Genomic DNA, 18,576 nt, shown 5'->3' on the forward strand with positions numbered 1-18,576 from the left:
TCTTTCAACGACTCCAAGTCGTTCGGGAAAGTCACAAATTCGACCTTTTCCCAGGGCTTTGACAAAATGTCTACAACCTGTACATCAGTCTCAATGCGATGGAGCCTCCTCGCTCATCGACTTACCATATCCCAGATAAGGCAGTATCTGATGTCTATCTGCTAGAGCAATCATCGAATACAAGATTCCTCAATAATCGAATCCCCTCTCTGGTTGTCACAAAGAATCATAGTGGTATTCATCATGTGTACAAACATCTCACTTAAGAGCTTTTGCAACCATGTAGCTTCACACGAGATCATATTTGTAGCTATGTATTCGGTCTCGGCGGTGCTTATAGCAACCTACTTCTGCTTCCTACTCATCCATGATATCGAGAAGTGCTCTAGTGATCCTCCACACTGCCTGCCCAGTTAGCATTCAAATAATCATGCAGTTTCATATTTCTGGCAGTGTATCCCAATCCATGAGAGATTGTGCCCCGAAGATATCTCAGAAGATTCTTGGCACCAATCCAGTGAGGCTCAACCAAATATGAGCTCACCATGCTAAATGCAAAACATATATTCGAACGAAAGTTCACCAAGAACATCAACGTGAATGAGTTTATGAAACTCAGAGGCATTTCCCAAATTTGGTCCAACATCACTACCATATAACTTCTGAAAGTTAAGATCCTTGAGGTAGTCACACACTTGCAGTTTATCATTCCACATCCGGAATCCAACTCCCTCCTACTTCTGCAAATGAGAGGGTCTGCACCTATTAGAAATAGGTCGTCCTCATAAGGTGCCGGTATGAGAGGTCTATCATCCACATACTTCGGGTAATGGTTTGGATCTGTTTCACTTCTAGTGAATCTCAGCTTCATTAGACAACTATCAATCCTCTCATACTACGCCTGGGGTGTTTTGCTTCAAGCCATAGAGGGCTTTCTTCCACCTGTATACATGAGATTCCCGATCATGAATCTCAAACTCCTCGGGTTGTTCCAAACCTGTGGACCTACTGCATGAGGGGAATGGTCCCCTTATAAGATTTTCCTTCGGTACATCTCAAACATGTACCTTCATGCTCTTCTTGAATTCAGGCATCCCTATCACCCTCTGACTCACGTCAGGTAGGGCTCCATAGGTAGACCTCCGATGTTATAAATGCTATATGTCAATTGACATGATCCCCAATGGACCATTCTACAACTTGATACAAATTGCCAACCATGAACCCATGAGAAAAAGCATCTTTGAAAATTCTATTTTTTAACACGTACCTTTCCATCGACGAGTGCCACCTTGTAACCTTTGACTTCCATTGCTGAAATGGACACCAGGTTCTTCTTGCGATCAGGTACATAAAAGAGATTCTATAAATGAATCGAGTTACCTTCATTCAATTGAGGGGTAACATTCCCTACACCCTTTCTGGGATAGGTGGCATCAGCTCCAAGTATAATCCCATGATTGTTTCCTTCTCTACCAAATTAGAGAGTGCACCCTTCTATCCGATGAAGTGCCTTGAAGCACTACAATCAATAAGCCAGATTCCCAAAGAATTTGAAGGAGAGGGCCAATACAAGATAACGCTTCTTTATCTTATCAAAAACAACATTTGGTTCTTCATACCTGGGATTCCTTGCTTTGCCTGAAGAGTCGGTCGTTTCCTTGATGGCCTGCATTACCTGTAATTTCTCTGATCATTGAAGATGTCCCTGGAATCATTGTTATCATCATCAAGTGATGTGTCCCTACCTCAGACTCTCCTTCGCATAATGGCCGAACTTATTGCAACCAAGGCATCTGCCTTTCCTTCCACCCTTAGATCCAGACTTCCCAATGAAGTGATCTTTAGGTACGCCATCAGAAACTTCCGCTGCGCCATTTTGATAATATTCTCTGCTTCGACTTCACCCTCGGTGAATTTGAAGAGGGATGAGGAATCCACTGATCCTTTTGTCCTTTCCCAACTGTCTTCAATGATTGCTCTTTCACTCTTGCTTGGGCATTGTCTTCACCTCAGCTCTGATACCATGTTAATTTTAGGTATGTTCTATGCTTAGAGCAATTTATTGCACTTTTCACAGATCAGTATTAAAGTAAACTGCAGATAGAACATAAACATAAATCGCAGAAGACAAACCAAGACAAGAGCACACAAGATGTGGCGCTAGCCAGGGACAAACCCCAATGTGGGGAAACCCTTGATCAATTCTTCTTATATGTTCTTCAATAGTTCAACACAGAGAGAGAGAGAGAGATAGTACGTTTACAGCAGAAGTCAACACTTTGACTTATCTAGATAAGAGAATAGATCATCTCTAAGAAGATGATACATGAGATCAGTTGAAGACATGCTGCTTCAACTAATTTTCCAAGGTGACTCCTTCACCTATCGTTGTGCTGCATTTCGTCATCATGCTGCACCTCACCGTGCTACACCATGCAGCACCCACCATCACTATGTTGCATCTCATCATGCTTCATTAATCATGACTATACCCATCACTGTACTGCATTATGTGCCATTGCTGCACCATGTTGCCATACTGACCTATGTGTTGGCTGCATCTTGCTTGCTTCTTGTCCCTAGCTTGCTTGTTGTCCCTAGCATGCTTTTTGTCCTTTGCATGCTTGTTGTTGCATGCTAGTTGTCCCTTGCATGCTAGCTGTAACATTGCATGCTTGGTGTATTTGCTGCTAAGTACCATACAATTGTCCCAATGTTAGTTAGTTGTCCCTTGCATGTTGCTCTCCTTCAGAGACAGACGGTGGCAGTTCTCGACAGTTCCGGCAATTCCGGCTGTTCCCAACAAATTCTGGCAGTTCCGGCAATTCCGCTGTTCCCGGCAAGTTCTGGCAGTTCCAGCAATTCCGGCTGTTCCGACAGTTCCGGTTGTTCCCGGCAGTTGCGACTTCTATCCTCTGCGTCAACTTTCCTGCCTATTCCGGCAGTTCTCAGCAGTTCCGGCTTTTTCCAGCAGTTTCGGCTATTCCCGGCAGTTCTGGCAGTGCCCGACAATTATGGCTATTCCCGGCAGTTCCAGATTTTCCCACAATTCCGGCAGTTCCGGCTTTTGCCCTCTAGATTAGGGCAGCGTTATCCCTTAGGATCTCTCCTCCTACTAAAACCCAAAGACATGTAGAGAGGAAGAGATCTCAAGTGTGTTGTTAATCACTTGAAGGCCACCTTTATTTATACTAAAATGTTGAACACAAGTGGGGTTTATTTGGTTGTTGGCTGACCTTGACGAATTGTCCCATAACACAAATAAATTCATATCTCCATAAATACTTATCGGAATCAAATGATCTTTAGATCAATCTTACACATCTCGATGAAAGGGATCCAAGAAAAATATCAGGTTCTATTAATAAGATGACCCACATGGAGTTTGGCCCTAATTGCCAATTTTAACAGTCATAGCTATTGAGAGGAGAGAAAGAGCATTTGTTTTTCAGGAAAGGAAAAAATAGAGCAAGCTGTGATGGTTTACCTATACCCTCTTTTACACAGGTCATGCACTGTTGTTTGAGATGATTTAATGACCATACATTTGCTGGTTAATGCACGCTGCAGAGGTCACCTTGTAAGCTCTGATCAAAGGAATGAAAAGTTGATTGAAAAGAGAAATACCTGTGTATGTGTTTTATTTCTTCCGCTGTTCATTTTTCAGCTATTGTGTGATTGATGCAATGTCCAAAAATTTTACTTTCTACCTTTAAACAAGTTCTGTTTGAGTTATTTAATAAGGGAACATTGGGACAGTGGTCACCTAGGCTTGAAAATTTACAAGCGCTGCCCATATTGTCTTGGAAATGGACTCACAAAGGGGTTTTAGCAGAGAATAGAGGATGTAGAAAATAATTCTAGATGTATAACTTGTTGAATGGGCCAAAAAGACATGACACTACATTGTAACCCTGCAATTGTCGAAAATAAAGACTGACCATAATCATTCAAAAATAGTTTTTCCCATTTAGGTTTCCAGGGTGAAATATCTATTGTCCATCGTGATTAATTGTGGTGTCTAATGTCATGGATTTCATTTTGTATGAGTACATAGTTCAAAGCCAAACCCCATTCTTTGTTTAGTGTGTGAAATTTGATAAATTCTAAATGCATTCGCTGCTCTTTGTGGTTAATTCAATGGCAATCTCTAATCAATGAACGATGTAGTTGTTGCTCTAAAACTAGCTTCCACACAAATTGTTTACAACTAGTGTGCAATTAATTTGTGTCTTTATGTTGTGAGGGGTGACTAATAAAGGATGGCACAGAAAGTCTGGTTCTTGGCTTGTACACCTAGCTATTGGAATTGCTTGAGGACAATGCCTCACTGTCAGCGATTTCCTCAACACATTGGGACGTTGTTGTCCGCATATAAAGATAAGAATGATATTCATTCTGGCTAATGAGATTGATGGCTCTGGTGACAAAGTTGTTATTCCCTAGTTTCAATATCCAGCCTGATTGCCATTTTCAATCCCCTGAATTTAGGGATTAATTCATTTTGACATTCTTGGGCGTCATGAAAGCATGGGCACTTTCCAATAGCATTTTGTCCAACATGAAATCCATTTCGTTGATCCCTTATACTGTATCAATTCCTTTAGCACAAGAATCGACCTTTAATTGACAAGTTGTCCGTGGTGCATTACTTTATCTCCCTCAGAAGACAGGTAGTCAAGGGAAGCCTCAGCCATCACTATTTCCTACAACCATTCAGAGCAAGTGAATACCTGCATCCCCATTGCCGTGTCTCTCAACTAAGAAAATAGTGAGGAACCAAAGGGAGCATGCTAGTTGGTATATCATAGGCTTGAGGGTGTTGCCTAATTGTTGCACATTTGAAAGTGGACTAAAATCTATCAACCAACCCCCTAGAATCAGATCTGAATACATACACAACCATGAAAGTGTCTCAGCCTTGTTCATCTTGAAAGAACTAATCTCAATTGGATATTAACTTGCAAAGGAGTCAATTGAATTTTAACTAAGCAGCAGTGTTGTTGATTGGCATATTGCACATCAAAGTACCATGCTATTTTGGGATTGTCAACTGGTTGTTTTGTGTTCAAAATCGCACTGAGAACAGAAGCGTTGGAGTCAATTCTCAAGATCAAAGATCTCTGCATATTTCCAAGAACAGAGACCTAATTTCATTGTTGCAAAAGCTTTGTATTGGTGAGGCGTGTGGAGTATAAGCCCTGTTTTACGGATCAATGCTACTTATCAAAACAGATGAACCATAACTTCAAAATGTCTTCCTCCACAACAAAACCAAAAACAGATAATAACCAGTAAACGCAACTCCATAACAAACCCTAAAATAGATAAGAACCTGTTAAAAGAAGAAGGAGCGAAAGGTTGGAATGCGAGAATACCTTTATAGCTGTTTTTATGGCATCCCCAACTACACCTGGTGGAGCCTGCCATGTTCCCAGTCCCACGGCCGGTATCTTAGCTCCTGTGTTTAGCTCGAATGACAGGGTAGTTGCTTCAGAAATATCCCCCATGCTTTCAGTTTTCTCTGTTGACCCTATCCTGCAATATGCATAGATTCTGTTATCTTGTATCATCAAACGGATACATCTTCTGTAAATGTACAGATATTTTATATAAATAAGAAAAGCGAGTTTTCCATTAAAACAACATCCAGACCGCAAAAGTGAACATAACCTGAATATACACAACAAAGACCAACATGCTATCCATGGAAATGATATCACCGCTTTTAACGTATAACGAAATAAAAGAAATTTGACTTAAAGGATGGTAATATTGCATAAATTTGACAAAAAAATACCGGAACCGCCACTCAATTGATACCCAATCTAGAAGAAGCCCTGCCAGGTCTATCTGTAAACATCACTTCGGATAATCTACTCGTGTAGTAAACCACATTCCCTTTTCCATTATCTTTGCGTGGAAATTTTCAAATTTCAGGTGAGATTGTTGATTATTAAAATTACAGTGTGGAGTTGCACCATTGAAAATGAGAGCTGAGAAATCCACTTCAGATCTGAGAATTTATTAAATCGCAAATTTTTACCGACAAAAATGTGATTTTTCAATATCGGATTCTGTCAAGCTGCTCTACGGACAAGACTGTTTGCTACACGATTTGACGACTCAGAATCTAACCGGTATAAAAGTGCACAAATGACAAAATACGAAATTTAACTGTAAAAACTCATAGAACCTTGAAGGTCTGGTTTAATTTATACCAAACTGGCAAAGTTTGAGTTAGTATTGAAGTTTACTATATTATCTGGAATTTCCCCAGGATCTTTAAACCCAAAGAACTGACATGCATCCAGAAATCTACCTTATTAACCGAGATAATGGTGACACCGGCAAAATGAAAACGAAACCTCTATCGCAGGGATTAAACCTTTAGAAATAAGATAATTTTTAGCTTTATATACAGAGATTTGCACATAGAGGCAGGAAACAATGGCCGAAGTGTGAGAAAAAATCAACATTTCCTACAACTGAACATAAATACAGCAAGAAATACAGCAAAACAGTGGGCATTGGCTGAAACGTTGGAAAATCAACAGCGTTGTATTTATGGAAACATTTTACGATTTGCAGAGAGACTCACCCGTATTCAGGGACAGAAATTGCACGTACTCAGACAGAAATTGTACCAAAACACCTTGCCAGTAGGGCAAGATTATATGAATCAGCTCAATATCGTGACAGTGACAGTGACAGAGTAGCGACCGTTCTTTGATGTCGATGTCCGCTTTACAATTTCGAAGAATGTGACCAGAAATCGCGGAAAGTGTTCAATTCTACACGCAAATAAATATAAGCATTACGCGTGTCCTTCGTAGGAACATTCAAATGGCATATTATTAAAGTTGTAAGCATTAATTATGAGGTGTAGATCATGGTTTAGGGTAGGGGTTGGGGTTCAGTTTCGATAGTTAATAGCCACCCACCGAGAGTGAATAAACAGTCCTAACAGAAATCTATTTCAATAAACTATTTTTAATAAAGTTTTTTTTAATTAATTGTATAGTTTTGATTTTGAATCAATTAATGTGATTCATCTAACGTGAGAAGCATGGATGTATCATTTCGCAGAATGAGCTATTAAAAATAGTTATTAGTAAATTATTTAATATTTAATAAAAAACTTACTGTTATATAATAGTTAAATATTTTATTTTGATTTTATAAATTAATTTTAATGATATCAATTTATGTAATAATATTATCTAAAAAAAATTAATTTATATAATATATATCTAAAAAATTAATTTATATAATATTATTTGTTGATTTATTCATATTAAATAAAATATATTTGATTAAAACTTAATTTAGGGGTAATAAAATGATTTTGAATCAATTAATGTGATTCATCTAACGTGAGAAGCATGGATGTATCATTTTGCAGAATGAGCTATTAAAAATAGTTATTAGTAAATTATTTAATATTTAATAAAAAACTTACTGTTATATAATAGTTAAATATTTTATTTTGATTTTATAAATTAATTTTAATGATATCAATTTATGTAATAATATTATCTAAAAAAAATTAATTTATATAATATATATCTAAAAAATTAATTTATATAATATTATTTGTTGATTTATTCATATTAAATAAAATATATTTGATTAAAACTTAATTTAGAGGTAATAAAAATATTTTATTTCATTATTATTAATAATATTTAATATTATCAATTTTTATAATAAGAATATTTATTAATATACTAATTTAAGAATAAGAGACAATGAGATTTCATATAAGTTATTTATTATTTATCAAATAAAGTTTTTTTTAAGAAATCACATAGTAAATTATTTAATATTTAGTTAAAAACTTGCTGTGATGTAATAATTAAATATTTTATTTCGATATTATAAATTAATTAATTAATATAATAATATTATCTAAAATCATTAATTTGTATAATATTATTTGTGAGAGGTTGACTTATTCCTATTAAATAAAATATAATATATTGTCAGGGATAATAAAAATATTTTATTTCATTATATGATAATTTATTAATATTATCAATTTCTATAATAAGAATATTTATTAATACTATCACTTTAATATGACCATTATTTGTTAGAGGATAGCTTATCTCCCCTGAATAAGAGGATAGCAAGGAATAATTCTAAAGGTTTATCAGAAAAATATTAAAAGTCAAGTTGAATTATTAAGTGCAAACAAATTTTAGTTTGTTAGCCATTTTGCTCAGAAATATACTTACCAAGCTAAACATATGAAGTTAAAGAAAATTAATAAGGATATAAGGGGATAAAACTAGAAGAAGATAAAAGAGAATCAGAAAGAATAAAGAGGAGAGAGGAGAGGAGAGGGAGGAAGAGTCATGAAGAGAGAGACGGAATCCAGCTCTTACTCAATTTCCAACCATCATCCCTATTAAGGTTTCTGGCATGCCTTTCAATCTCAATAGCTTCCGTGAGTTTCCTGTGGTGGAAATGACCAACCCTAACAATGATGATCAACCCTAGCAATGGCTTTGGATTCTTCTATGCAGACATGGTGTTTTGATTTCTCTGCATGTTCGGTAAGGGCTGATGTGCGGGAGCGATTGTGCCTAATGTTAGCAGTGTGTTCATGTTCAGGATCAAATCCGAATGATGTGATTAATCAGAAAGACTTGTATCTACATTTATGGATCACAAAAGTCTTAAATATAAAATTATTTTTTATTAAAATTTAAAAAATGAAAATGAATTTTTCTTTTTTACTTTATAAAATTCCTTCTTCTTTTTTCATGTTCATGTTTGGACAATTTAATATTTGTAACAATAAGGTAGAAATGAAGCTGCAAATATTAAAATGAATTAAAAAGAGGGTGGTGAAGGCTTTTTCTTTAAATTAGTGAAATATTGGATAGAAAGGAAGTTTCCCTCCACATTCATATCATCATGTTTATATAATTTTGCTTCTAAATGGTAAGGTTGTGTAAATATGCGAGTGAGGATGAAAAGAGAACACTAATTTTTTTTAAACATCGACTATTAAAATTTATTTTTCACATAATTTGAAAGTAGGAATAGGGTTGAAGAGGTTTTGTAAACCTTTACTTAAAAGACAGAGTGTTTGAGGTGAGTTGTTAACTCCCTCACCACCTAGGTTATATTCCCTAAAATGGCATGCTTAGCTTGTATTGATTAGGCTCAAGGAATAGGCAGCCTCAATAAGTTTTCACTCCTTCCATTGTCAATACGAGACGTCTCGACTCTTGCTTAATTATTGGGTCATTACTGTCAAAAAGAAAAAACCTTTAATGGGTGGGGCATTGATGAATATTGGGTTGTCATTGAAGTTCAAAACTTGGTTAACCTGTCTAGCATGCTTGTTTGCAGTTATGTTAGGCTCAATAGTATAAGGCAATCCCTCATACTTAAACCCAAGCCTCCTTGATAACGGATGACAAGTCTACCGGTTCTCTTAATACAAAAATAAAAATAAATAAATAAATAAAAGAATAAAAATATGAATGATTGGATTTAGGGTAAAAGTGGTGTTTTCACGATATCTTGTTCGCACGAATACCTATCTAACATATTTTAATGAAAACTTTTAAGAAAACATTTAAGTATATTCACTTACAAATAATTTTATTTTATATCACATAACACATAGTCCAAACAGCAAAAGGATGAATATGCTAATATACTTACCACTTAATCAAATAATCATTATATTAATAAACTGCATAACTTTCTTATAACTTATCATAATATTATAAATCATTTTTCTTAACTAATTTAAAATAGTAAATATTTTTAAATATAAATATTTTTAAAATGACAACATGACTTTCTTATAACTTAACATAAAATCACCCTACATGGGTCCAACATCAGTAGGAGGGGGGAGAGTTGGCATGAAGCTATGCACAATCCCTCCTAAACATGTCAAAAATAATTATGGAAGTGTGTGGCCATTATCACAAGCTAAACCATTGCACTAGTCCTTACCACTCAATCCACCACATACAAGGTACCGTTGAAGCAGTCACCTTGAGGGAGTTTGTAGGATAAGGCCCGCACAATTGCTAAGAGAAATAATGAGGAAATTTGGCCAATTAAAGCCTCGCCTGCAAAAGGTCAATCCTAAGTTAGCAATTATGCATCAGATTTTTAGAAATGTTGTCATCAAAGAGGGCACTATATATGGTAACTTCCCTTCAAGTTATTTGTGCTCTGCATTTCAGTTTGCTTGTTTTCTTTGTGGCTATGTGGACTGCCATTTGGTGGGATTACTGCCAGAGTAGTAGTCGTAATGGGTTACTCTTATCGCAAGCATAGGATGTTGCAGTAATAAGGGGAAAGGGGCCATGGCCAGGTTGCCCTACATGATCTGAATTGGATCATTATATTTTTTTTCATCCATCTCAATGCATTTGGAGTGGAAAAAAGTGAAGGAATCAGTTCATAGGACCATTTTACCGATGGGACTTAGTTAGGCGAAACGAGGTATGAACCCTTCTGAGAGCTTTTTGAGGCATAAAACAATGTTTTTTGGGGGTAAAACTTTCTCGCTCTAGAACAACACCTTTTCATGTTATTCTACAAATAGAGATCTTTCCAGCATTGTAAGAAGTGCGTCAACCAGAGTCTGTATGCAAAAGTTATGTCACTCAGAAGTTGACCTTATTGTTTTCACACATATAGTTCAGGAGGAGGTTACATCAGCCCCCATTATTCATGGAAAATAGGCTAGACACGTGTTTGTGATGTAAAAGACTCTAGAATAGTCTATATTGTAACTCTAGTTAAGAGTTGATGTAGTCAAAATTAACCACTAGTAGGCTATCAATATGGGTTATAACCGGGCCACTAGGAGGAAGAGGCATTCCATTCTTTCGATATCATTTTGTTCCATAGTTGAGCAAAGATAGCCAGGAGAGATAGGAGGTAGAGCACACAAAGGGGATTTGTACATTGTAGCAACCCACAGGTCACATGCATTACTTCTTTGTACCTGCAACCATATTTCCAGACAGAAAAAGAGCGAAACAACCTCACCTTCCAAATGGGTTTTCTCCCGAAAGGGTTTCCCAGAGAGCAAATCTTGTGTCTTATGTGTGTGTGTGAGCTTATTTTGTCGTTCGATAATTTTCTACATAATATATATTCACATGCATGCACTAATTACAATTAAATCTACATATCTTAAAGTTTAATAAAACTGTAATAATGTAAAATTTCAGTATTTTAATATATTATTATCATATTTGTTGTGACGAACTGTCCAGTGGAATATCCACGACAGTTTAATGATCACTATAATACTAAGGCAAAGAGGGATGTAAAGGCTTCAGCTAATGCGTTCCACATATCTACTTCCTTGAAACAATATTATTTCATCTGGGAGCTCGAACAGAGGACCAGGGTTGCGAGGAAAATGATTGAGAAAGGCCAAATGGAGGTTGAAATTGCAAAAAAATTTCAAGGACCCTGGGACCTCGCACACCTAGGGCACAAAATTTCAATGAACCAGAGAATAATATTGGCATAGAAATGGCTTTGTTGCTCAAGTGTTATCATTTCAAGAAGAGAAGAGGAATTGCATCACTACAAGGTTGGAGACACTTGAGAGGCAAAACAGGTTTCTTGAGAGGAAAAACCTCCAAAGAGTCTCACATAAACCTCTTTAATGAGGTAGAGCACCTTGAAACACTATGACCTCATGATTTGCTTTCTCGTTTTAACTTTTAGTCTCGTTAATTTTATGGTTGTATGAGTTAGAAATATTGTAGACCTAGTTTCCCATCAAAGGCAATTCAAGTCTTATCTTGGATATCTGCCAAATCCTAATTTCCCTTATAAACAAGATTCCATATTTTAGAATATAATTTTGTTTGATGTACATGGTCTCTATCTCTTATAACTATAGCAACAAGTATTAAGATAAATATTGGACATAAAATATTGAACAACAAAATTGAAACAAACAAAAAAAAATAATAATATTTTGACAAATTAATAATAAAAAAATATTAAGTTATTAAAAAAAAACAAATTCTTATCATAAAATCGTAAAACACTTTCTCAATCAAATATAAAACAAAGGTCACATAGTAGCTAGTACTTGTAGCTTAGCTTAAATATAACTTAATTAAACTAAAAATAATAAAGTCAAAGAATTTATCACAAAAATCAAACAACTAATAAAATATTGTATTAAGAAATGGAGTTGTCTATAATGTGACTTTTTGGAGTTTCTAGCAACAAGTATAGTAACATGGTCTCTATCTCTTATAACTATAGCAACAATATTAAGATAAATATTGGACATAAAATATTGAACAACAAAATTGAAAAAAAAAAAAAAAAAAAACTTATAATAATATTCTGACAAATTAATAATAAAAAACATTTAAGTTATTAAAAAAACCAAATTCTTATCATAAAATCATAAAACACTTTCTTAATCAAATATAAAACAAAGGTTACATAGTAGCTAGTACCTGTAGCTTAGCTTAAATATAGCTTAATTAAACTAAAAAATAATAAAGTCAAATAATTTATCTTTTTGTGTAAGTCAGAAGTTTATATTATATAACAAAATATAGTACAAAAAAATCCGCCGAAGCAGATAAGAAGCAGGGATTACAGTATATCATCATTAGACACCTGCTCAGAGGATTCAAAAAGAAAGTTCAAAATGCACACCGCGCAGGGTGGCCCGAGCTAGACTTGTAACTATAACCGGGACTGCCAAAACATTACAGTCCATTACATTAACACAGAGAGAGTGAGAACGAAACATAGCAAACGACGAAGGCAGCAGCAAAAGAGACTACCCTAGATAAACTTTCCCATATGACTGATGGTATCCAGACCCATCTCCCGAACACATTTGTCCACCCTTGCCTGCAGTGCTTCGATTGGTTCATGCTCCTGCGCCTCGGCGGTGGCCTGCTGCGGAGTTACTTGAGTTGTGTTTACAGTATCCCTCAGGATCCTGATGAGCAGAGTCAGCTTCCTATTGACTGTTTGAACAGCCTCATGCACAGTAGTAATTCGGCTGTCCAGAGCTTTGTTGTAGTCGATTATTTTTGCCATTTGAGCCTCCGTGAGGTTCACCTCATTCACGATATGCTGCTTTTCTTTCTCAAGCGATTCCAGAGCTTTGGCGATGAGAGTCTTGGTTCGCCAGCTCTCTGCTTTAGTTCTGATAAACTGAGTTGCCCTCTTCGAGGGGGTGCCCGGATCCTTCATCCAATCCACCTCCTCTGCAATCGCCTCCTCCGTGCGCCCCTGTTCCTGCAGCTTCACCTTGGCTTCCAGATCAGCCATTTTTCGTTTGTTCTTAGCAGCCGTGCGGGTTTCATAGCTTCTCTTCGCCTCTTGAAGGTCCTGATTGGCAGCAGCACACCGGCAACTTCCCGGATCCATAACAGACTCTCTATACCTCTCCCAGCTAATGCAGTTGCCGCTACAAGATGCGTGCTCGACACTATAATGTGGGAATATGGACAGAACAGAGTGTCTGCCCTCGGATTTATAGTGTTTTCCCTGGTGAATTCCCCTGTGGAAGGGCTTAATCCCGCTGGTAGTGGGAGTACTGATGAAATAAATTTGTGTGAGGCTCGCACACGCCAGGCCGTCACCAATCGAATTGGCTCGAAGGTGGCTGCTCATAATCCAAGTAAAAATATGCCAAGTGTCCTGTACGTTTGATCTGTTGCTGTGGTGAATATTGGTGTTTGAAAAAACCTGTTTGCCTGCATGTCTGGCCGTCCTGTGCAAAATCTCGAGCCAACCCGCCTCTTTTGATGTCACCATAAATGTTATTGATGCTACCCTATACGGAACCTTTCCATGTGTCTTATTTTTTATGCTGCTGACGCTACAAAACCTATAGCTCGATCTGTTATGATCTTTCGTCTGGCAGGCCTGCCGCCGCCATGAATTCCACCTTCGGTGACGTCCTATCATTCCATTACCTTGGTAATTATTGCTTCTTTTACCGGTGTCTTCAACAACCCGGTAATTTGAACCGAGACCTTCACCGGTTAGGTGTGATCGGCTTGGGTTAAATCCTTTTCCGCCAATTGTGCACATGTCACTTTGATGTTGGGGCAATTAACCTCCTGCCAACAGCTGTCTAAAATCTCGTTCGGGTTGTCAATACCATGGTTTGCCAAGAAATCTGCCACCCCGTTTGCCTTTCTTCTGACTGTCTGAAACACCATACCTCTCATTTCCGCTATCAGCTCCGCTATGCTTTCAGTAGCCTTAGCTAGCCTCCAATGTTTGGTGGCTTTACTGGCTCTCGTTCCTGCTTGTAAGCGTTTAGCCGCTGTGATAGCCAAAGAGGAATCCCCCTCAACAATGACACTCCCATGTCGGGTGGTTCTAAGAATTTTCAAGCCTTGCTCAAGCGCCGCAAACTCTGCTTCATTGTTAGTGCTTTCGCCGAGAGCTCTGCAATAGACATGAACTATGTCCCCATCCTGATTTCGAATAACACCTCCAATCCCTGCTATGCCTGGATTGCCCCTCGAAGCCCCATCAAAATTCAATTTGAGGCCTCCTTCTGGCGGGCACTGCCAACTAAGGTATTGCGATAAAGGTTGAGTCCTGTTTCCCCCGGATGGTTGATTGCTGGAAGCGTCCAGTTGAAAGCTTTTCAATATTCGTAAGTCCTGATCCGAAGGTTGTTCATTCAATTCTATTTTGCATTTTGTTTGTATGAGCTGTTTAATGTTAATAGTGATAGACTCTTTTGCATATTCTATGTTTCTGACTTCCTCCTGAAAGATTCTACGATTGCGCTCTTTCCATATTGTCCATAGAATAAAGCCTGGGGCGCACTTCCATATACTTTCAACTCTTCGAATTTTAGAAAAATTTCTCCTCCAGTTGATGATAGTATCTTGAATGGAATCTCTGTTCCGATCCGAAGCCCCAAGTACTTCTTCCATCCATTGCCACAGCCGGGAAGCCCATTCACAGGAATTAAAAAGATGATTCATTGTTTCTGCTTCCTCCCTGCACATAGGACATCTGGAAGGTCCCCTGAACCCCTTTTTCATTAAGTTTTCCCATGTCAGAGTTTTCTTCTGCATGAGAAGCCATAAGAACGTTCTAACTTTTGGCCATTGAAGATTGTCCCATACTTTTTCCGTCCAGGGCATTAGATTAGGCTGCTCTTCCCTCTCTATGATGCTCCTGGCTTCCTTCAAAGTGAAGTCCCCGTTGCCTTTCGGTCCCCATCTGAGCTTATCATTTTCATCAGCAATTCGGATTTTTCTTTTGAGGATCTGTTGATTTAAATCTTGAATGCTTTCCCGCATATCCTCGTTGTGGGTTGAGTTGAAAACTGTCCATTCCCTCCAAACCGGGTCTTCACTGGTTGGGTTCCAGTATTGGTTGACTTTGAGTTTGCCCTCATTTTGATTGCTAATCTTCACGGGAAGCAGTTGAGGGGTGTCCAGTTTCGGGGCCTGTTGCCAGGCATCCTCCCAGAAGAATGCCTGATTTCCATTTCGTATCTCCCAGAAGCTATAGTCCTGAACAATACTTCTATTGTCTCTGGCATGGTTCCATATTGGCGAACCGTTAGGAGCTTCCTGCATTCTTATGAGTTCTTGAGTAGTGCTGTTCGGCATATACTTTTCCTTCCAATGAGTGGCCCAAGGGAGGCTTGTTTCTGATACCCACTTCCACCAAATTTTGCCCCCGCAAATTCTATTAACTACTGAAGGATCAACCAAATTTAGTCCCCCTCTGTCCTTAGGTTTACACAGTTTCTGCCAAGCTACTAAAGACCACTTTTTCTTTTCACTGTTACCGCTCCATAAAAAAGATCGCTGGATGATTCTCATTTGATTTAAGATTCCTTTGGGAGCAGGAAGAATGGATAGCAAATACTGAGGGATAGCCTGCAATACCGCTTTTGTTAGTATTAATCTACCTGCAAAATTCAAAGCTCTGTTAGTCCAGTGTTTACACTTTCTTTCCATATTTGCTAAGACTTTCTCCCAGTGAACCTTTTGCCAAGGTTTTAGAGTTAAAGGGGCACCAAGATATCTTGAAGGTAAGGTGCCAATTTTGAACCCTAGAAGTCGAGACAGATGAGATTGGATAGCTCGGTGAGTATTGAAGAAGAAAATAGTAGACTTGGAGAAATTGATCTCCATTCCCGAGGCTTTGCTAAACAGATTAAGAATGTCCTTGTAAGCTAAAGCTTCTTTGACTGACGGAGTACCATGTAACATGGTATCATCCACAAACTATTGATGAGTTGTGGCCGGAATGGATCTGATGGGTTGCAGCCCTCTGATGTGACCCTCTGCTTTTCTCTTGGATATCAGCCTGCCTAGGCCCTCCATTAGTATGACAAACAAGAAGGGGGAAAGGGGATCACCCTGCCTGATACCTCTGGTGGGGCTGAAGGGAGCGGAAGGGGCGCCATTCACAAGGATAGAATATCTAGGTGATCTTATTAGGGCTAAAACCCATTTGATCCACTGTTTACTGAAACCAAAAGCTTCTAAAACTGCTTCCAGATACGACCAGCTTACCTTATCATAAGCTTTGGAAAGATCTAACTGCATGAGCATTCCGGCTTCTTTCCGCGAATGAAGAGAGTGAATCATCTCTTGTGCCATCAAAATATTGTCTAGAATTTGTCTTCCTTCCACGTAGCCAGACTGTTCTGGCGAAATAATGCCAGGGAGAATCGCCTTCAATCTGTTGGCTATGACCTTAGAAATGATCTTGTAGATGACATTGCAAAGGGCAATGGGTCTGAATTTTTCTGGTGTGTTAGCTTCCTCCACTTTGGGTATAAGAGCAATGAAAGTTGAGTTTAGAGATTTTAGGATCGTTTTGGATCTTCTTGAGTCTTCCACTATCTCCCATATGTCTTGCTTTACAATGTCCCAGCATGCTTTGTAGAAATTGATGGTGAATCCATCCGGTCCAGGAGCTTTGTCGCTTGGCATACTTCTCACTGCCTCCTCGACCTCTTCCATAGTGATTGTTCTTCTTAGGGCCCAGTTCTGATCCTCTGTGATGGATTTAGGTATATTATTGGTAACTTCTTTGATGGCCTCCTCTCTGTTTGTTCCTGGTTCTTGCGCTATGCTTCTAAAGTGATCCGAAAGGGCTACTGATATCTCGTTATGATTTCTAAGGATTTCTCCCTCACTGTTTTTTAGTTCTAGGATTTTGTTGGCACTTCTGTAGTCCATGGCTGATCTATGGAAGAACTTAGTATTTTGCTCCCCTTCCTTCAGCCAAAGGATTCTTGATTTCTGCTTCCATAGCGATTCTTCCTGCTTGCATCTATTGTGCCATTGTTGAGTGAGCTCTTTTTCTAGTTCATAGGTTTCTTCTCTTCTGCATCCTGCCGCACCGTCTTTGTGAATTTGTTCCAGCTTGTTTTCGATGATAATTTTTTCCTGAAAGATATTTCCGAAAACTTTTCTGTTCCAGTCCTTTAACCTCATTTTGATGTTTTTTAATTTCTTTTGAAGATTGAACATTTTGGAGCCTTCAATATCTAATGGTTCTGACCACCATTTTTCCACCATTGAAAGGAAGTTGGGGTGTTCTATCCAGAATTTTTCGAACCTAAAGGGTTTGTTCCTGGGGGTGCCCTGAAGCTCCACAGCAAGTGAGATCGGCCAGTGGTCCGAACCACCACTAGGGAGGATGTTCGACTCCACTACCGTTCCATCTAAGATTATGCTTTCCGAGACTAAGAAACGATCTAGTCTGGATGATATTAGCCTTTCACCCCCCCTTCTGTTGTTCCAAGTAAATTTCCCACTCTTAGGGTAAACATCTATCATTCTTGCACTATCTATGAAATTTATGAAAACCTCCGCGTCCCTGTTTAGTTTTCTGAGGCCTCCCTTTTTCTCCAGGAGGGAGGTTATCATGTTGAAATCTCCCCCCAATATATATTTAGCATCAGGGTGTCTGTCTATAAAATTGGATAAGGACGCTAGGAAATTAATCTTGTCTTCTGACTTCTGGGGACTATAGACATTGATGCATAAAAAAGATGTAGAATTACCTGTGGGTTGCAGTTCCAGAGCTAGGTAATTTTTGCTTGCTTCAGCTGTTAGAACCTGGTACTTCCTTGTGTCCCAGAACGTAGCTAAGCCTCCTTCTCGCCCTTGGCTTTCTATCTCTAGGACCTCCATGAATCTTCCTAGCTTAACTCGTAGGCGATCTATGATAACTTTATTACATTTGGTTTCTTGAAGAAACATAATGTTCGGGTTGTACTTCTGCATCTGCCTCTTTAGAATCCTCTGTTTAGCCTGGCTATTGATCCCCCTTGCGTTCCATGATACAATCTTCATGTTTAAACAGGTTTTTGGAAGGACGGGTAATCACTTAGCTGTCTGATCATACCTGCGTTGTACAGAATCTCCCCAAGCTCCTGCAGATGTTCTCTGCTTGTCTTGCGACCTCTACGGCGTTTGTGCCTCGAAGCAGAGGCTCTTCCCAGGATTGCTTTATAGTTTGGGCTGTTTCCTTTGAAGATGCCTAACTTCTTTTTCTGTTTCTCTATTTCTGCATTCTGCCGTGCAATGA

The 18,576-nt window shown here is 38.3% G+C and overlaps 2 protein-coding genes across 6 annotated transcripts in view; both read right to left on the bottom strand.

Moving 5' to 3' along the window:
• LOC149147469 (NADPH-dependent aldo-keto reductase, chloroplastic-like) overlaps positions 1-6,750 on the bottom strand; it is a 118,820-nt gene extending 112,070 nt beyond the window's left edge. Inside the window, exons 1-2 of one of the 5 annotated variants that reach the window (XM_089445257.1) lie at positions 6,605-6,750; positions 5,382-5,541 (exon numbers count right to left, since the gene is read on the bottom strand). In XM_089445257.1, coding sequence (XP_089301383.1) covers positions 5,382-5,513 — 132 coding nt within the window. In that variant the 5' untranslated portion in view covers positions 5,514-5,541; positions 6,605-6,750. Of the gene's footprint in view, positions 1-5,381; positions 5,542-5,803; positions 6,266-6,325; positions 6,534-6,604 lie in introns of those variants that run through there. The other 4 variants (XM_089445260.1, XM_089445256.1, XM_089445259.1 and 1 more) reach the window with 4 other exon arrangements.
• Positions 6,751-14,033: 7,283 nt separating this feature from the next.
• LOC149147470 (uncharacterized) lies at positions 14,034-18,341 on the bottom strand. Its single transcript, XM_089441845.1, has 2 exons — positions 16,403-18,341; positions 14,034-15,937 (listed from the first exon to the last, which is right to left on the bottom strand). Exons 1-2 carry the CDS (start codon positions 18,339-18,341, stop codon positions 14,034-14,036), a joined length of 3,843 nt encoding a protein of 1,280 aa, XP_089297971.1.
• Between the last annotated feature and the right edge of the window lie 235 nt (positions 18,342-18,576).

Source organism: Pinus tabuliformis, chromosome 9 (genome assembly GCF_031772625.1).
Source record: "Pinus tabuliformis cultivar Carrire ecotype Pingquan chromosome 9, CPIR1, whole genome shotgun sequence".
Taxonomy (NCBI): Eukaryota; Viridiplantae; Streptophyta; class Pinopsida; order Pinales; family Pinaceae; genus Pinus; species Pinus tabuliformis.